Source organism: Aythya marila, assembly GCF_965140915.1.
Source record: "Aythya marila genome assembly, chromosome: 3".
NCBI lineage: Eukaryota > Metazoa > Chordata > Aves > Anseriformes > Anatidae > Aythya > Aythya marila.
Window position 1 is genome coordinate 32,979,218 of NC_139044.1, and position 20,853 is coordinate 33,000,070.

The 20,853-nt window shown below is 45.5% G+C and overlaps 1 protein-coding gene across 1 annotated transcript; it reads right to left on the reverse strand.

The window, feature by feature from the left end:
- Nucleotides 1-26: 26 nt before the first annotated feature.
- MRPS18A (mitochondrial ribosomal protein S18A) lies at nt 27-20,457 on the reverse strand. The gene is made up of 6 exons (XM_082757862.1): nt 20,304-20,457; nt 20,038-20,069; nt 16,946-17,050; nt 10,221-10,344; nt 9,450-9,516; nt 27-606 (listed from the first exon to the last, which is right to left on the reverse strand). The coding sequence occupies exons 1-6, from the start codon at nt 20,401-20,403 to the stop codon at nt 462-464; spliced, it is 573 nt and encodes a 190-aa protein (XP_082613988.1). The 5' UTR covers nt 20,404-20,457; the 3' UTR covers nt 27-461.
- Nucleotides 20,458-20,853: the final 396 nt, after the last annotated feature.

Below are 20,853 nucleotides of genomic sequence, written 5' to 3' on the forward strand. Positions count from 1 at the left end.
TCATTCATGTAATTTCCATTACTGCTGAGATAACAGTGCTTCAGGAGGCTTTTTCTTCCATCAGTGTCACAGATATAGGAGCCCAAGTAAAGCAAATCTGAGTTGAAACACATTAATGGGCATTAATATTCATTTCTGGGAAAAGAAGGAAACAACCTTTTCCAAACCCAGTGGTAGACTATAACGAAACAGAAACCTTCAGGTCCTTTCTGGCTTTGAGGACAAGTCTTTGCCTCCTGCTTTCTCCAAATCATTCTGAACGCTGAATTCTGCTGGATGTCGTGTCTTCTCCTAGAGAAGCAGACCAAAGCTCATTCACTGGAGACAATACAGGACACTAATGACAGTTTTGGAATTTGGAAATTGGAGATACTGACGAACTTGCAAAAAAAAACAAAACAAAACAAAAAACCAGAACAGTGTAAAACAGCTGTACTCATTGACTATGCCAGTTCTGGACCCTAGTGGTTGAAGTTTAGAGGCTTGTGTGTGTATTTGACATTATCCTTCAGCAAGGGGTGTCCAACTGGCATGGGGACTTTGCACCACTTAGGGCCTCTCGTCCAGATGGGCTTTGCAGATCTGACGGACCAGCGGGTCAGATACCTGTCAAAACAACACAGAGACATTTCAATTTGGGACTGATCACTGAGAAAAGGTTTTGAGTGAAGCAGGGACACACACTCCTCTGTCTGCCTTTGCCTCCCCACGTGCCTCTTCAAGAAAGCAATTACGAATGAGCACAGCACCCTCAAATGGACCACTGAAAATACTGTATGTTTTGGCACTGCTGTACCTCTGTGCTGCACCCATTACCACCTGCTTGACTTCCAGTCTCACGAAACAAATCAGGTGTAATCTCCAGGCTGCTGGTAAGTTGTCCACCAGTAGCTAAAAGTGGAGTGCCTTCATTGCAATTAAGACTGAATCCATCCATCCCCTAGGGGAGGTGTCGTTTCAACAGCTTGCCTCAATAAGGTATACTAATTACAAAGTAATTAGTCTAACAGTGTAAAATAGGCTCTAAAAAGGGACTTGTTTACTTTCAGTGGATAAATGGATATTTCTTCTGCGCAGGATGGGCTTCTGGCCTAGTCCTGCATTTTCATAGGCCCAAATTTACTTTATTATTCTCTGGACAACACTATTCCAGCTTGCTGCTGCAGGAAGCCAGAACCTGAAATTAAGAGGTACTAGAATGGAATTATCATGACTACAAATCTCTGTGAAGAGCAACGTCTGGCAAACAGCCTCTGCGTTTTACCATTTGAAGTTTTAGACTTGGCTTTGCGAACAGGCAGGGGATTTCAGATCCAGAATCAGTTACTGGAAATCTTACCCTGTGGCTGGGTGGCCTGCAGTTTTGTTAGGCTTTAAATCTTTTGCTACCAGTAGAGAGGGAACAGAGGTCCTTAGAGAAAGAGGAGTCTTTTCAGACAATAAAGATCCAAAGTAAAACCCCAGCGTAATCTGCACAAACAATGCTCCAACAAATTAGAATTTGGAACGGCCTGATAAACTTTGTCCAGCGATGTTTGCATGCCTGTGTTGAGTAATCCCATGGTCTTAATGGAACCTCAATCAGTCATCCTCTCCCCAAACAGCTTTGTTACCTTCTATTTGTATCGTGCAACTTTGAGATATTAAGAACTTTGGACAGAGACCACGTAATGCATTTGTTTGAAGGCATTTGGCAGATTCCTGCAAACTACAAAGAAAGCCTGCTAATGCCAGGCAGCCACAAACTATTTAACAGCAGCACGTTTTCCTAGTGCTTTCCTTCCTTAGCAATCCTGAATAACAAACATCGAAAAATGGATCATGTTTGGAGGTCCCTGCCGCTGAAACGGAGGCACTTCCAAAATGTTTGCATTTGCTCTGAGGAGTTTATGATAGTTAAAAGACCTAGAAGCAGCAGGAAGGGTTCAGGAGATGGCATGGAAAAAGGCTCAGTCACTTTTCCTCACACGCATGCGTTAAATTAGTCCCTTTTGACCTTTAATGCTATGCTAGTGCATTAGTGGAATCCCTTACATAACACCACGAGGACAGGAAGTCAGAGAGACTCCTGTCTCTAATTTCAAATGCAAGGGGAGTTCAGAGAGACCAAACACAGGTCCCTACTTGGGAATCTGGCGGAGAACCAACGTAAGGCAGCTTTTTTTGGGAGAACTTGTAAGGGTATTTGACAGACACATAGGGCTAAGTCCTTCTCAAATTTCCCTTACTGTAGGGGGAGGTCTGTAGCACAAGTTTTGATACCGCAAGGCTGCAGTTACAGTGAAGGAGGAAAAAAAACACAAAATAGTTTTAATCCATCGGTGTGCCAAGTGCAGTTCTGATCACGTGTCTGCACGGTTACGGGAAAGTGCTCCCATGATAATAAATGATCTCACTGTGAGAAGTGAATGTGTGAACGCGAGATACACATCAATGCTGTGTGCAGGTTTAGACAGACAGTGGCTTTTTAAGAAATCCCTCTGTTTCTGTGTGGGGGCTGGAAGTGCACACCCCAATTCTGCATAGGAAGGAGGATTTAGTAATGGCCTGATTTGAAAGCTTTTGTTATTTCTCTTTTGAGCAGGTCTAATCCAGCCCTCTGGTCCAGGCTTTTGGCTTCCTTTGGGGACTGCAGGCTGGGGCTTTTCATTGTTAGCTGAAACAGACATTTGGACGCTTTCCCTTCCTGGAGCACATTTGCTTTTAGCACTTTTAATACTTGCTTTGTCCCAAACTCAAACTTGTCCTATTTTGTTTGCTGCCTTTTTTTTTTTTTACCTTGATTCAGCAGTGGCAAAAGCCTGATGCCTGGGAGCACTTGGTCTACCAAGTTCCTTTTCCGTTTTGACTAACTCCAGTTCCTACTGTTTCACAAAACAGATTTGCTTTTCCTGAGAGCAGAAACAACCCACAAAACTCACATATGAGGGCTTCAAAGCCCAGCACACAGGACTTCCCTGTGAATTCTGCTGTTTCGTGAAATTGTACCCTCCTTTTCTAGCCAAGCCACCCAACTTCCCATTATATCCAGCCACCTGGTTTGTCCCCGGGAGCTTTTACAATAACCTACAGATACACACTGGCAGATGGTCTGAATTTTCTCAACCATCCGAGGGTTGTGAGGACAGAGCCTCCATGTGGTTGCCAAATGCAGCTGGTGTGCAGCCTCCTAACCTGTTATCTCAGTACCCAGAGCTCTCCCTCTGCTAAAGGGGGACAGAACTGCCAATCTCAGAGTGGCAACCTGCCCCAGGGCTCTGCTTACCCCCTTGAGTAGGATAGGATCCCAGGGAGCAAGCTGAATTCCTAGACTCCAGCTGCACAAAGGACTAGTTTGGGTAAAGCGTGATGCAAATCCTGGAAACAGCTGTAGGTAGTGTCATTGCAGTCACCTAAAATCTCTGTGGCACATGGAAATCAGTTTGCACAGGTTTTATTCTCCGAGCAGGAGGGCCCCAAAGCCTTCCCGCCCAGAGGCTGCTGCTTAACACCTAGGAATAATGGGCACAGGACTTCCACGTGCTAGGAGAAATTACCCACACATGGGGCAACTGCAGCCCTGCATGCAGCTCAAGCCTGCCGGTGGAGTTCAAGGCTGAACTTCTGAACCCTCAGTGAGCTCTTCCAATCTGGCTCTTGTTTGGATTAAGAGCAGAAGGCAGAGGGCTACAGACTACGCAGGAAGCACTTGATCAAAGTGCTGGCAAAGGCTGCCTCCTCCCTGCCACATCCCTTCCCTTGACACCTCTTGGTTTTGCTCACCTGCAGCAGCTCTGGCTCTTTGCTTTTGAATTCACGTGGTACGCACAGCACAGTTTCCATGCAGATGAGAGAAACCACATGCGGCTGGCGTGAAACACTGATAGCAGTGAAACCAGATTCTGCTCCGAGGGAGGAGAGGTGTCCACAGAGCCTGAGAACTTTGTAATTCACGAGGAGTTCATGTGGAACCTGCCTGTTCCCTAACACACAGCAAATTCTTCAGTTCAGGTGATGGAGGAGAGGTTGACTTGGATGTTACCTGTGCCAATTTCTGTTCTTCCAGTAGGACAGCTGAAAATGGAGTGGCAGCTGAGCACTGAGAATCATGTACTCCATATCTACAAAACCTCTTGCTGACAGAGCAAGGATGACTCAGGAACCCGTGACATCCTTCAGTCCTTTTGAGAAGGGAACAACTACACAGTGTTGTGCTTTAACCAACACTTCGGGCCTGCCAAAAGGAAATGAGTGCTACATTCACATTAAGGGAGCATCTAAATGCTGGCCTGAACTCAGCGACTGTTCTGGACAGTTAGTCCACACTATCCAGGCAGCAAGCTCCATGCTGTAAAAGAAAACCGCTGAGCTGCTCAGGTTTCCACTCCTGAAAGCAAGAAGTCCGACCTGCAACAGTGCTTGACAGCTCCCCAAATGGTTTTGGTGTGTGGCGGCCTGCACGCATAACTCTGGAATCTGGAAGTGGCCTATTGCTCCACACAGCGCTGGAGAAATCCCTGAGAACTTCCTCAGCCTCGTGGGCCAGTGAAAATACTGCGTTGCTACAGCACTTCACTGGAAGACGCCAGGCTGGAGCACAACTGGACTCAGACATAAGAAGTAACTACAGGAAGTTATGAAAGGGAGAACTTAGGCTGGGGTTGAAAGAACAATCCTTGGCTACAAAACAAACTTGCTTGTGGAGTCATCCCTTGGAAACAATGACAGCCCCAGACTGGGCCAAATATGAGAAAGTGAATTGTAGGGAGCAATTCTGCAATGATGGGGTAAACTTCATTGGTTTTCCATGTCCAAGTGCTGCAGACGAACGTTATGAAAGAGAGGAGGAGGACTCAAGAATTTATGGGTGATGTGGGTACTCTGATGGCCACATTTCTGCAGAAGAGCCCATAAGAAGTAAAGCAGTTAAGCAATAACGTTCGTGAGATATTGCTGTCAAAAACAAATCAGGCAGAAAGTGAAAAGACAAAGAACTAAAGTCCAAGAAATGAGGAACGCCATGGTTAGTCCCACCTGGATGGTGTCCAAACTGCAAGGGGTAGAACAGAAAGCTGTGGAGTGCTCCCCAGATGAATTCTGACCACAAGCTGTTCTCACTCATCTCCTACCACTCTGACAACCACAACTTGGCTCAGACTAGCATTTCACCTTCATGTTTTACCTTCATCCAATCTTCTCCTCTATGTTACATCATATCCAGGATGCGTGCAAAGCAAATTCTTACCATCGTGCAGAGAAATTGAGGGTGTGTAGGAAAGAAGTTTGTACAACGGAAACAGTAAAACCTCTTCAGAAAATAGAACAGGCTATTTCTGCTTGTAAGCACCAGAAAAAGCACATTCAGGAGGAGCAGAGAAGAGGCAGAGGGGTTTTTGGTGATAAATCCAAACTTCACATCATTAGATCAACTGCAGAACAGCACCCCTGACCCTTGGTAAACGAAGGCAGTTTGCTGACAGTTCCATATGGTGGTGTGGTACTTCTTAATCTCAGCTAGGTGATAGCCAGTGCATCCAGTCACTTCGTATTTGAAGCAGGCTCTCTTAGACAGGGTGAATGTGATGTGGGCCAAATGTTCTGGCCAAGATAGCCACAAGCACAGCCAAGGTACTCCCACAGGTATACATGAATACAGCTCCTCTCAGCCCTTCTTTATGCACTTCCTTAGCACCTCTGCCCAGGAGCCATAAGGCTCTTCCTATGCAGCTGGCTTGTACATCATCTCACGAGCAGATTCCTCAAGAGCAGACCTACTGGCTAATTGGTACTGCTGACTGCTGTGCTATGAAAATAGTCTCGAGCTGGAGAAGCACCTCACTTCAGGGCAGAGACAAAGCAGAAGTGTTTCATCTGTTTGGTTTGTTCCTCCTTCTGCAGCAGATCTCAGCAGTACCAACACAACCTGGAATAAACCTGGCCAAATGGAGCATCAACCATGACTTTGCAGGAGTGGAAAGAAACGAAAGGAATTGCTTATCCAAATGAAGTAATCTGTCAGACTCCAGCCAGGTAGGGATTGCTGCTCTAAGTCTAGAAAGCATCCAGAGAGCATACATCCAGAAATTGGATGCTTAGATCTGTAGTGTAGTAGAGGTGCTGGGCTCTGACTCCTGCATCAAGCTGCGTTCCCCACATTAAATCTCTTTCAATCTCAGGTGGTGTGAGTGAGCGGAATCTGTCCTTAAGGTTACCTTAGGTTTTTGTCTTAGTCCTGTCACTTCACTCATTTCAAAGAGCAATGCTGTCCTTCCGAAGGGCAAAGCTCTTACTATCACGGTCAGAGTGACTACATCCCTGTGCAGTGCTCAGTTCTGCCTGTTTTTTTCACCTTGCACCAGACCTCCTGTTTTAGGAGAGCACAGCAGGAACTACGTGTCTTCTAAATACAAAGTTCTCTTCCATGTGCAATGCAAGTCCCTGATATCAAGAGAATAAGGACAAATGAATGAGGGAGACAGCAGGAACAGAGGACATGATTGGGAACGCACTAAATTCTCACTATGCTGGATATTACTAGCCACCTGCGAGAAGCACCCAGCTCAGTGTGCAGCCCTGATACACATTTGTCTCAAGTTCTGTTTCCTCATGATTACTTTCCTTTGGCCAAGGAGGGACAATGTACAGAGCCCAGCAAGTGACACCTCTTTCATTTCTGCAAGCATCAGTACCAGCAATTAGCAAGCTACAAGGGCAGGTATGCTCCTAAAGTTTTGGCTGGTCAGGGTTTTTTGGAGGGGACAGGGAACAGGAGAGTATCTTTCAACACCACACACAGAGCAGACCCACTGGGGGGTCTAAGGAAAAAGCCACAAAAGCAGGCAGATCTGGAGAGCACACAGGCTGGTTAACCTGATGTTAAGGGATATATACGTGCTGCGTTCCTGTCTTGGAAGAGCTTTAACAAGTAGCCCAGTGTGATCTTATGCAACTGCGTATCATGGGACACCTCAGTTTCTCCTCACTGGTGTTCCCAGGCCTACAGCAGCAGTGGAAAAAAAAAAAAAAAAAAAAGCACTGTTACCTCTCTAAACAGAGGTAAAGAAGGCCACAACAGTCAGTACAGCGATCTCAAGCAAAGCCAAAACTCAAGGATTTGGAAAATCCATCATCCAGTTGTGCAGCATAGTGCCTGCTGTGATAAGCTCCCTGCAGATCCTGTTGATCTCTTCATGGACTGACACTTAAAACTGCAGCAGGTCCAAATGCAGTGAAGAAAGAGGCTCAGTTAGGTGGGCAGTCCTGATATTATGCCAGACAGGATTAGAGGAAGTCCTGGTCAAGTCCCCATGGCACTGAACAAGGCAGCTTGTTCCACTTGGAAGTCCCAGCTCAATTCTACCTCTGCCTTCCCCTGCCCTGGCAGCACCACAGGTTGAGCACTTCCCCAGTTACCAGGGACTTACAGAAGGCTTTAGAAACAATTATAGAGGTAAAGAGAACGTAAGACTGGACAACTCAGTTATGTGGGAAGCTTGTGATAAGAATTCTGCCTTAATTCCCCAAGTAAGTGCTGGTTAAATGTCTTCAATGTGTTTAGTCCTCACAGGGTCACCCTGCCCCGGCAGGCTGGAGGATGGAAGCAATTAATGGCTCCTGCTGTAAGTGGTGCCAGCTACAGTTAGTTCCACAGAGCAACACGGAAAAAGCACAGTTAGTGGGGTAGGCAGAGTCACAACTCTCACAGAACCACAGTGGACAAGATTCTGTAAGGAGACAGAGAGCTTTCTCCTGCCAGCAGGCTGAGACGTCAGTGTTGGGGACATTTCAATGCTGTTTCATCTCAACAGCTCTGTTCTCTTTTCCTCAACTGTCTCCACCCCACTCATTACATCTCCTTGCTGGGAGGAGGAAAACATGGGTGGTAGCAATGTAACAGGGAGAGCTTGGATCCTAATCACTAATTATTTAAGATATCTTAATTTAAGAGATTAAACATAGAACATATCTGGAGGTTTTTCTCACTAAAAACTTATGAAACACTTTGTCAGAGTCAAGGCATTAGATCTGGAGCCCTGGTGTGATTCCAGCAGGACAGAGGATTTACCATTTCCCATCTCAACCTGCTGTGTGAATGTTAGCTAGATAACGTGCTCCACCCCACAGCTGCTAGATAGACGCAGCAACTAAAGAATCTCCAAGACTTCAGATACAGGAATAACAAAGCTTTCAGAATTGAAGTATTTGATGGCTACATGGCTGCACCAAATGTACTCCTCTAATTTAGTTCTCACTGATCTCAGGGACTTTTCCAATTTCCAAGGGCCTACCTCAAGTCTCCACTGCAGAATGTGGGATCTGAAATGCAGGGGTCTCCAGCTGCCCCGAGCCCTGCAGCCCAAACTCTCCCAGCAACAGCCCCTTGGCCTCTGGTAACCCCATGGCTTGCTAATGCAAGGTTCATAAACCGCTCTGACATCCCCATGGAAACAGAGTGTGAGGCCATAAACAGGGGATTAGCACCTCCTAACGCTGAGCAAAGCGCAGAAGGCGACAGCAGCCTTTCAGTTTGTCCACCAAAGGCCAGAGGCCATTCAGTCCTGGGAGGGGGAAGAGAGCGTGTAACACAGGAAGGGCAGGCTGAGGGCGAGTCACCGCCTGCAGTCAGAAAGGGCAAATGGGGATGGGGAAGAGTAGAGCAGTTTTGTGACAGGCCCTTGTTAGCTGCTCAGCCCTCATCTCACTGCTGGTACCCATCCTGAGCACACCCTTCTGCCCTAATTGCAGCTGGGGGGCAGGCACTGAAAGGCTGGGAGAGAAGGGGCTGTTTATTTTGGAGATGAGAGGGCTCAGCGCGGGTCTTATCAATGCTTATAAATACTTGAAGGGAAAGTGTAAAGACAACAAAGCCAGACTCTTCTCAGTGGTACCCAGCAACAGGACAGGAGGCACCAGGCACAAATGGAAACAAATTTTGTCTGAATGCAAGAAGGCACCTTATGACTGTGAGAGTGGTTGAACTCTGGAACAAGCTGCCCAGAGAAACTGAAAGGTTCATCCTTGGGGATATTCAAAATCTGACTGGATGCAGCCCTGGATAACCAGCTCTCGGTGACCCTGCTTTAGCAGGAGGTGTGGACGAGACGGTCTCCAGAGGAGCTTCCACCCTCAACTACTCTGTGATGCTGTGACTCCAGTTCTGTGGCATCCTTCCGTGACTGCCCTACTAAATATTAGTGAACAGGAGGCCAGTGCAGCTGGGAAAGGGTGAGCAGACCAACACTGGCAGTTCTCATCCTGTGGGGATGGTCTGGATGAGATGCAGTTTGTCCTTAAAGACTAACAGGAGTTATGACAGATACTGTTTCTCTGACATGCTGTGAGTACTTTTTATGAAACCTATTGCCCGAGGCATGTTCTACCCAGTTATAAGGAACTGGGTTTCCTCTTCCAATCTATTCCTTAAAAAAAAAAAAAAAAAAAAAAAAGGACAGAAAGATAAGACTACTCACCTGTTGAGCTTGGGTTTCTTGGGAATATGCCCTTCAGGAAGTCGAGGCCTGTGGTTTGGCAACAAACCTGAGACAGAACAAGAAAGGTGTGAGAATATTTTGCAGTCCCTCCTTGCCTCTGTATCACCCAGAAGTTACATTACACCTCATAAGCCCGGCAACCCAGGATCCCTACTGCTAAAACATGACTAAAGCACAAAGGGTATTTGTTCTTTCTTTAGCCATTGCTGAGCCTGCACCCTAGCCAGAGAGAAATTGGGAGGTTCTGCTGGATACACTCTTTGAGAAGGAACACACACAGCAGACCCAGCTGCTTGAGGCTTTGGAGGGGACATAGGGCAGGGGTGCCCAATCAGATTCCATCTACAGGGTGAAAAATCTATTAAAATTCTCAGTCCACTTAACTTGGATACATCTCACGTACCAAAGACCAGCACAATAGACAGATTGCGTCAACTAGGACCCACTTCCAGGTCAAAACAGAGATCTTCACAATGCAGACGGTCGACAGGTGCATTAATGGGGTCAGGGTCATGCTTATGCTAGAGCAAGTCACTTCAGAAGCTGGTATTTAATCATTAGGAGCACAGCTACAGTCTGTGCCACTTCCCACATCCTTCCACAATGGCAGATTCCATCGTCCTGTCCCAGCACTTGGTGCACAACGGCTTTGCTGGGTGACTGGCCAAGGAAACCTTACAGAGTTATACCCACAGGGTGGGAGACCCCTCTCATGGGGCTGTCTGGGTGTTGTCTGAGGGGGCCAGGTACCTGCACGGTGAGCCATCTGCACGCAGACCGCAATCTTCCTGTGCTCCTCCAAACAGAGGCCCGTGATCCGCCGTGGCAGCATCCCTCCGTCAGAACGGATAAACTGGCTCAAGAGCAGGACATCCTGAGGGAGGAAAAGAGGGCAGGGCCGTCAGCGCTACAGCTACGTTAACTGCTGTCCCTCTGAGGTGTTGTGCTGGTCCTCACGCTGCGCGCAGAGCTCAGTACAGAGCAGGACAAGGATGACTTCCTACACTTTTGGCTGCAGATGGACAGCAAGCGACTTTTGCTTGCCATCGCTCTGCCTGCCAGCTTAGCTCAGTGAGGTTACTAAGCTTTCCCCTGACTTCACTAGTGTAAACACATGATGTCAGCTCCGATCCTTGCTCCTCTGCTGTCACTTGCTCCAAGATTCTAGCTAAGACAATGTGTCCTAGGTACACTGAGGCACAGTTACACAAGACCTGCAGATGGACGGTGTTTACACAACTTGAGATCCCCTCACAGCTGCTATCCTAAAGGTCACAGATACGTTAGATCACCCCTGGCCCTTTCATTGTTCCCTCAGAGCAGGGTTGTTCCCTGCTACCTATCCCTCCAGCTTTCATCTGGTTTCCCATGGTGGAACTTCCCTCACGTCTCTCTGGAAAGGCGGAGAGCAGGGCAGCCTTCCAAGAGCTTGCACGAAGAAGCTTGTTGTGAAAAGAGAACGTGCGCCGATAGGAAAGACCTAAGAGAATAAATCCCTGCTCCCAGCCTTTCGACTGTGCGTGCCTTAGGCAGGGCTGCTGAAGCCCTGCTGGATGCAAGGAGTGCTCAGAGCACGCCGAGGGTTCGGCTGGGATTCAAGGATCATTTAGCTTACACTGCTGTTGACCTTTCCAATTAAGTACTCTAGAAATCTAAAGCGCTTTTAATAAAAACAAAATTAAAGGGAACTGTAGGATCAGATAGTATCATAAGTCTGCCCTGACAAATTATTAAACACAGCACAAGTGTCCCATTAACTGCACGTTGTAAACCGGCCCCGTATTCAGCCACAGCTCACCATTTCCACACACACCACCGCTGCCAGAGCACCCTCAAGCCAACACAGGCAGGTCTTGACACACTGACGTCTCTGTAAGTTGGCCCAAAGGGCTTTTGGGGCCTCTGTGCTGGGTTCTCCCCCCGTCTGTTGACAGACTTGTTGCTGGTTGAGAGTTTACTTCTCCACTGCTGTTGTAAACATTGTCATAGTTGAGGTAGCTGGAGCGTGCAGAGGCTGCTCTCCGGCTGGAAGGGACGTGCCAGCAGGCACCCCGACAGAAAAGGGAATTCAGATCAGGTATGTCAGCACTTTGTACCCCTCTGTCCAGGGCAACAGGCAGGAACAAAGAGCACTTGTTGCTTTTTGTGATGGGTGACCCTGATTGCCTGCTGATCACAGACCTCCTCCTACCCCATATCTATTCCATTTTCCATAACAAATTCCATAAAGAGCTCCCTGGAGCACTCCTAGCTTCATTTACTGCCCTTGCAAAGACAGACAATCAAGTGGACTAACATTCAGAACACACAGCCACCTAGGATTTATAAATCCATCCCCACTGCAGGAGACCAGCTCAGCTTTGAGGTGGGCTGTTGGAATCCAGCATGGCTTTCTGGTAATGACCTGCTCTGACAGATGCTGCCATACAACTGCTGCAGTCAAAAATTTAGAGTTTTTTTTCTCTCCAATCCCACCCTCACCACTATGATCATGAAAAACAAAATTTCCCTCTTCCCTTATCTGGCTTGCTTTCTACCAGTTAATGCATTCAGGCTTATTTTCAGATTTGTCTCTTTGAAAGAGCAGCAGGTTAGGTAACTCCATGCTAATGAAGAACGACTTACAACCACCACGCAGTGATGCTGTATCCAAAGAACAAGAATAGCACAGTTGAGCAACTAGCAGGAAGCTCCCAAGAGGCCATCTGTGGGTAAAAAAGAAGCAAAGTGTCCTCAGCCCAGCCAGCGCATGACCTTGCCAATGAGAACAGTAACCAAGGGACCGTTTGGTGCCAGCTGCGTTGGTGGAAACTGGACAGAGGCCAGCCAAACAGTCCAAGGGCACTGACTTTCGGCCACTCCTGAAATGCACTGGATTGGATCCAGGAAGCCTAAGCAAGCCTCCATCCCGTTTTTTCCATCTTCTGCAGCCATCCCGTTCTCCAAATCACCAACACCTCGACTTGCCATTTAGCCCAAACACACAAACATATCACTTCCCTCAGTGAGAAAGGGCTGTTCAGCTCCAAGTGCCTCGAAAGAGAAGAGCTTCCTACACCCTTCTACTAGCCTGCTGTAGTGCTCTGTGGGGAAGGAGGAGAAGGGAGCTGATGGCAAGTTTGAAGCTGTTCCAGTCACTGCAGCCGTGAAAGCCTGAGTAGGCCACAGCTCTCCCGAAGGGTGTGTGTGGTCCGAGCACTCTCTCCTATTACCACCACGCCTCTTGGAGTCACAGGGCTGTTATCAAGTGTTTCCACACAAAGGTGGGTGGCAGGAAGCAAAAGCAGATAGTCTTTTTCTTCCTCTGGGAAAAAAGGGAAAAACCCATTCTCTGTTATTATCTTTGACAAACAGCATGTCTCCAGCTGACCAACTTCCCTGTGTGGCAGTCGTATCCCAAGTGAAATCATTTATGTCCCTGCCGCTGCAGTTCCAAGCTACATTCACGCCATTTGGCTTAAAATGCTGCCATTTTAAGGAGATTTGTCCATTTCAGAAGATCCCCGCAGCGTCCTCGTGCAGATGCATCTTACCGCAGGGAGCAAGCAGACAGGTACAGCCAACTTTACAGGGCAGCTGCGGAGGGAAGCGAACAAGCATGTAGAGGAATCAAAGGAAAAAAATACGTCTGGCAAGTCCTCGTGGTGCCGTCATGTTCCATGAAATTCACATTCTGTGCTAGTGGACAGCCAAGCCTGTAACTACAGATTTGCTTTAATCACTGGACAGCTCCCATGAGGCTGGACCCAGATTCCCACCCCTGTAATCTGCAGCATTTGATGAAAACAGCTTGGATTGAATTAATCTAGGGCTAACAGGCAAAGATTGCAGTTTGGTTTCCCCTCATTGCAGCCAAAGCAAGATGACATATTTACTGCCTGCTCAGGCTAATGATGTTTGAAGTGGTTAAGGGGGGAGAAGGAAAAACAAGTTTAGCCTTCACCTTTAAAAGGTCTGGATAAACTAGCTAAACAAAACACTACGTATAACACATTGCTGTGAATGGATGGCAACTGAAAGGCAGAGGCATCTCTGCATTTCAATATCCGCAGACCATTTGGAAAGCAAGAACCTTGACTGGCTACATGCAATTCATTAAAAGCTTCATTTATCACAATGAGAGTTCTGTCTGTGTAGCCAAATTACTATGGGGCCGTGGACAAGCCTGCCTGTCATGATTTCCAGTTACACAAGAACGTATTTCCTCCTTTAACCCTTACTCCTGGGAGCTGTACGCCATTCTCTAGGCATTTTGTAAGAGGATTGCAGGTTCCAACCCAGTTGCCTCCTGACAGTGATGAAAATCAATTTTTTAAACCTCCGATGGCTGTGAAAAATCAAGAGAGATCTGGGATTCAGTGGCCAGACATACCCAGACGACAAACAGCGGGCATTTGTACCTCGGGCTCCTTTATCCTGAGCCTCGGTGCAGACTAAGGACTGAACTGGCAGTGCCGACTGCAGCCCTCCACACCACAGCTGAGGCAGGTTGTTATCACGACCCGTGAGCGCTCACAATGCCTGTTTGGTTGATTAATAACTTCAGAGCCATTGGTCCCCCGGTTCCCTGACAGCTAAAGTAACTCATTATGCTACTACTTTAGACTGTGCTAGTTGCCCATGACAAAAGGGAAGTCCTATGAGGTCATATTACTCAGCTCCCTCGGGGGCTAATTCAACACTTCCCTTTTCATAGGGCCTTATTCAGTCCAATTACAAGCATCCCAAGCAAAAAAAAAAAAAAAAAAAAAAAGCTCACACTTTCCCTTCTGTGCAACCGCCTGAGCTCAGCTTATCAAGCTCAAAGAAACCCCTGTGATCCACCTATTCTGATCCCGCACTGAGCAGGGGTCATAGGTTATGCTGTATGAACTAGCCTGTACCTTTAAAATAGCTGGTCTTGATTTACAGTCTTTTAGGACAATTCAGCCACCAGTGAGTAAATTGTCTAATTAAACACTTTAATAAACCGTTTAATGACCCACACAGTTAAATGCCTGCATTTTATTATTTGAGCATTTCAAGATCCTGCTAGTCATCGCTGCTGCAGCAAAGAAAAACAGCTGAGAGCTTTTGTGCAGAAAAGGGGGGATTTCATTCCCCTTAACATTTAAAAGCCTATAAATCCACAACTGGCATTAAAACACATAATGGACTTATTCAAGCAGAAGAGGTGATCTACTCCAGAGCTGAAATTTCTCCTAGCTCTCATCAACCCCATGGAGGAACAGTTCTAAAAACTGAGGCAGGAACCTTCTACAACTGATACGCTAATTCACACTGCTCTCTTTAGCTTTCTGTCCAGACTCTCCTCAGCCCTGCAGCAGGCATACTGGATATATATTCCCAGATACACTTGCATTCAAAAACTACCCAACAGCCAGGATGGACATGTGCCAAGGCTCCCTAAATTGTTGGGAACAATCTCAGCAACGATTCTCAAGACCCTGGCTGCAGGATCTCTCCTCACATTTGGTTTGCTCCTGCCTCCACACTGACAACTAGAAATCAGAATCCGAGAATCAACTAGCTTCAACATGGAAGAAAATGTTGAATCTTAGTTCACAGTACAAACACATTTAACACTCAACCTTCACGTTGTCCTCCGGGACCAACAGCCTACTTCTAATCCGGGAACTCTGGCCCTGCAGCACCACATTATCTAAAATCATTTTGTTTCTCATTGGCCCAGTTATCTCTTTGTGCAACTGAGTCCTCTACCACAGACAGCAGAAGAAAATAAATCTTATTAACTTTCAAGATGACTCATCTCATCCCTGAGTATCAGTTTATAGTTTCTATGAAGTTCCTAGTGGGTGACTCATGGAATGCTCTCTGAAAATCTGTAGAGCGAGGCAGTTTAATGATGCTGTTGACTCCACGCATTTAGAAGTTATGTGACTCTAAATTAACCTTAGAAAACTATTTTCCAGTGAGATTGGCTTACTTTGAATACAGTGGCGTTCAGCAACCATGAAGTGTGTCTTGCAAGAAATCCCTGCATTCAAAGATGAACACCACAAAATGAGTCTGATCTGCTTTTGTAGTGCTTTCCATACCTTAATGGTATCTGGCATTTCTCCTTACTTACTCTCACCTGCAAATTCAGAATATTTTAGCTTGCCCAGATTGTTGTGAAACCACACCAGAGAACACAAAACACTTTGCCCTGACATTTATTTCACTGTTTAATACCAAATCCAGCCCTATTTGGAATCATTAGCAACACCCAAATCCTAGACAACATCATTCCTGCAACACAGACTGACAGATACCAATCTGCCATTTCATTTATATCTCACATCATTTCACCCACCTGAAGTAATTGTATTTTATCTGGCACTGTTTCTGTCCTTCAAAACTCATGAGTCATAACTGGTCCTGTCCTAATCACTTGTTAGGTTTTACCCCTAATCAATACCATTCTACTTGGCATTTGCAGCATTTCTTTTACCAAGTAGTAGCCATCTGCATCATTCTCTTGCCCCTCTCAGTTGTGATTGGTGATTCCATAGGATTTTTTCTACACTTACAAAAAATCCTGCAAAAGTCAAGTTATTTGTTAGTTAATTCCGCTAAGATCTTGGCACTACACACAATCCAGGCCTGCTGGTCTGTACCTAATTCAGTGCTTAAGTCTGTACCTGTTTTTTTTTTTCCCGTTGCTTTATAGTAGTCATTTGCAAGACTGCAATCCAGCATTGGGATTTTAGCTTACACTGGGGTACTTAGGTCTTTTATAAACTATGTTTGAATGACCTCTTCTTGTGAAACTACGTTCTGCATCCTCTACCTCATACTCTTTATTCTAAGATGTTTTTGAGCGTCGTGCTTTTTTTTAAAGCATTTCATAATTTCCCTGCCATCTTCCACATTTAGTGTCAATCATACTCTCGTTAGTTAATAAACACCTCATCAGCATTTCCTGCTAAAGGCGTCAATCAACTATTTTTTCCTGTTGCTAAGGTGAAAGGAAGAAAGCATGTATGCTCTCTGCCGTATCCATCAAGAGCTTCAAAAGGTACGCAGAACGGTTACTACTTCAGTGAACAATGACCTGAAAAAAACCTGCAGTGCTTAAAGATACAAGTCTAGTCAAGATCTAATCAAGTCTTTTGGTTTCTCTAGAGTTACAGCAGGCCTGAATCTGTTGACTAAATATCGCATTTCAGTTCTGTTCTCTTAAAAGTGCAATGTTGAAGGGCATTTAGGCACATTACAGAGATATGGCCTTCTCAGATCAGACTCCAAACCTCCTATTTGATATAAACAAATCCTTTTTCCAAGAAATACCATCAATCAAGGCAAACAATCACTATATAGGAAGCTCTTGTTATACCCAATAGAAGCAGAGATGGAGTTACCTATCTTTACTGTACCTGGCAAAAGAAGATAGGATCAGGTTGTGCAGTAGGCTAGACACGAGAGCAGTATTTATCTATGAAGGAGCATTACACTGTCCTCATTAAGCTTACCACGTAATCATACTTATGCTTCAGGTTCCAGCGACAGATGGGACACTGGCCAGAGGGGTTAGGAGGAGTTGGTGCTGCAGCATCCTCTACAATTTTCCCTTCAATCTAGGAAAAAATTCGAAGGATACAATGGTCAAGCAAAGATTGCATAATCCATACCTCTACCTTCACCTGTGATTTGAGAAAAATCTATCACTAAGACCACAACACATTGACAATTACTGCACAGATATAAGAGGCACAGGACCTGCATTATACAACTCACTCTTTTATAGATCAATAAATCAAGCACTTTGGGGAAAATAAGTAATCCGAAGAGCAAAGAGAACCATTTGATAAATTCTTGCATATATTTAACTAAGAACAAGTTCAGATTTAATGTGAAATTCTCATATTTGCCTGAATTCCATTAATTGCAGCGTTCCTTTGAACTACCGTGCCTTGTATTTGCAGTGATCCTTTAGCCAAAAGCCTTAAAACACATTTTTGCTGGGAACATGAGAATGTCACAGAAGAGCAGATGCATGCTGTGGGCCAAAGTATGCAGATGTTTACTAGACTATAAGCCAACACCAAGGAAAATTCTGAGCAGAAGTCAGACTGAAAGAAAGGACTGTTAGAAGATGTCTGCTCTGTGTGTGTGTACACATATATATATTTAAAATACACCAATATTTTTTTCTAGTTTAATTCCCTGAACAATCCCTTTGGGAAATCATTTTACAATCTTTTCTCCATCACTACAGAGTGGTGAATCTAACACTCGACTTTTCTCAAAAGTATCATGCAAAGAAGTCTAGAAGGCGTGTGTGGGAGGAACCTGAGAAATTTGTTTTCGAGGCATAGGTATTTTAGGAACACGAAGTCTATATAAGTGTGCGCTTGTCTTTTTTGAGGACTTATGAATAGAAGCAAGAGCTCTCTCAACTTGCAGCTGAATGGAGATGAAAAGACAATAAAACTAAGCAAGTTTTTCTTCAAAAACATTTTGGAAGCCTTGTCTGGTCAAATTAAAATTAAAGCCATTTGGAACACCAACCGTTAGGCTCAAATAGTTCAAACACCAGAGAGTTTATGAAGAAATCCTGGGTATCTAATTAAATTCTCCAACACTGTGAAGGAATGCAATGCTATTTTTAATAAAAAAGCTGAAAATCCTGGGAAGAAAACAGCATGACGTGTTCTCTAAGTTTGTATGGGACACTGACATCCAGCTGAAGTGTCAGAAACAGCTCATACCATGTGTCTTTCTTGCCTAGTGATGGCAAACATAACTTAGCTGTACTTGAAAATCTGTACCTCAAAGAGAGGGAATGCTGTCAATTTTTAAGTAAGATCCCTTCCTCTACAAGTAGGACAGCCAGTTTTACAAAAATAAAAAAAGTAATTATGAATATAAAATACAGGCCAGTATCTACTCTTCTACTCATTAGTAAAATTATTTTTAGGGAAGTCAGCCTATCTGGTTCCTTCAGGGTCCTGATTCCTGCCAGTCTGGCTTCAAACCATACTTTGACCTTAATTTAATCTTGAAAACGAGTGAAGAATCAGAATACTATATCAGTATCATTTTTTCTTGAGATAAATTTCAGCATACACGTTTTGGTAATTACTTCCCAACTACTACGGATTCTCACATTAACCCACCCAGTTATTTTTCTGTTAGAGAACTAAGAGGGAGTATAGATGCTTGACATTCTCAGCATGCTGATAAAACCCAGATTTCTTTGAGATTCATTCATCTGGTTCATGTTGAACACTTCCTTCAATATTAATAAAAGACATGAATACATAGAAAGATGAGCACAGAGAGATGGATTCAGAAAAGTCAGACATTGAGTTGGTACAATAAATGAAATAACCAGGGGATATACTGAGAAATGTAACAAATGGTATAGGTTGACCAGCTAAAGGGCTGAGTATCATTTATGAGTATGGATGGATCCTAGGTTGATGCTAGAATATTATACAATTTAAATATCCAAGTCTTCCTTATATTTCTACATTGGACATTGCTCCATTCAAGTCTCAAACCCAAATACAACAAGGAAACTCACTTTCAAAGGCATTAAAGTCTCTTCCCTCCCTAATATTTATTTTAAAATAGATTAAGGCGTAGTGCATTGTTTTCTAGTTATTCCCCAATGATTCCTGCTCTACTCTTCCAACGGTATTTAAACACTTCAAAATATCTCTACCGCCTGCCTCTAGATAGATTCCTACTAGCATGCATACTGCGAGCAAAACAATAACATTTTACCACCCCCTCCAGTAACTTCTGTGCCTCTTCTTCAAAAGAATACTTCTCTTGATGACATGCAACAGATCAGATGGTGTTAATCAAGCAAATTCCACTCCTATTGCTTTGGTCTTTTCCTTTCTGTTTTACAGCGTAGCTGAGAAAAAATGCTGTTCTTTATCAGAAAACTCAACACTGAGGTTTTCTCTTCAGAAGCAGTACTCTTTGAGTATTTGGCATCTTCTCTTTGACAATACCTCCTTCACTTTTTTTTTTTATTACTGAATATGTTATGAAATGCAATCTTCACATCACTAACAGTCACTAAGGCTCTGATTATCAAACATGAAGCACGTCAAAGCCAAGCCACATGTGTGGTACACGACAACCCTGTGCTTGCACACCGGGGAAACTTCCTTTGTGTCTACTCACACTAATCATGGGGCTGAGTTCATGTCAAATGTCACTTTAAAAAAAAAAAAAGGGGGGGAATGAAGCAGAAGAATTGCCTTTTGCATTTCAGCTACTCAACACCTGTACTGTGGGCTTCCAATTTTACAGGGATGTGACAACACCACAGGTTTGTTGTTCATGGGTGATGCTGCCTGGAGCCCTTCGTCCCCTCACCAGCACCAGGGTGCTGAGACCCTGACCTTCTCTGGCCAAACCATCTACCTCACGTACCCACGCTAGTAACACTCCTACCTTTGCTTTGCCTTTGTACCCTGTGATGTTTTTTGGGCAGTAAACCAACCCTTTCACCACCCCTTTTGGGAGCCACCAGGCGACTCTGAAAAGGGGAGACGCAACAGCACGGGCTGCTACTGAGCAAAATATGGGGACAGAGACTTACTGTGGTCGTGTTGCCTTCAGTCACCTCCACGACTGCACAGACAAAAAAAATGAAAACAAAAAAAAGTCAGGAGAACAAAATAATAGAGTGACACTAGTTCAGCAAAAAATAACCTTTTTTTTTGGGGGGGGGGGGAAAGGGGTGGTGAAACAGAGCGAACGCTACCGTTTCCCCCAACCGCAGCGAGGCAACGGGGCGAGGGGCAGCCCGGGAGCCTCTCCGCGGTCCCCCCGGTGCCCGTGGCCCGGGACCGGCCCCGGACTCACCCTCCCGGAGGGCTCGGGCCGGCGGCGGGGCCCAGCCGCGCCCCCAGAGCCCGGCAAAGAGCCGCCTCAGCCCCCCGCGCAGCAGGCTGGGGGCCGCCATCTTGTCGTCGCCCTGCTTGCCGTCACTCCCGCTTCCGCCGGGGGGAAGGCGGGCTCCGCGCCGCCATTTTGAGGCGCGGCTGGGCCCGCCCCTATCACCTGAGGGGCGGGCGGGGGGGCGGGCAGAGGGAGGTTGCTGTTAGCCTGCCCAGCATATTCTCCTTTTCTTTTTAAATTTATTTATTGTTTGTTTTTTTTTTTTTTCACAGCCTTTTCCACCTCGAGGTGGAGGTGAATCTAAAGGTGGCGTTGGCAATGTGTTACATAGGCTTGAACAATGCTCCTTCCACAGCTCCTGAGTCTCTCCTGGCTCTCTGTGAGAGGAAGGACAAGGGCTGGTTTATGGTTTATTTATGTTGTTTATGGTGATCTGTAACTCAGGTGAAGGTTTGAAGCACCATATTGTCAGACTGAAAACTTACTTGTGATACAAGTAGCCCAGTTTAGATGC

Bases quoted from the DNA above. Each gene is read 5' to 3' on its own strand.
- MRPS18A (XM_082757862.1), bottom strand. From the start codon at position 20,403: ATGGCGGCCCCCAGCCTGCTGCGCGGGGGGCTGAGGCGGCTCTTTGCC. The intron at 10,345-16,945 runs GTAAGCTTAATG...TTCCTCCCTCAG, and splicing joins AGCATAAGTATGATTACGTG to GATGTCCTGCTCTTGAGCCA. The intron at 9,517-10,220 runs GTACCTGGCCCC...GTTCTGTCTCAG, and splicing joins GCAGATGGCTCACCGTGCAG to GTTTGTTGCCAAACCACAGG.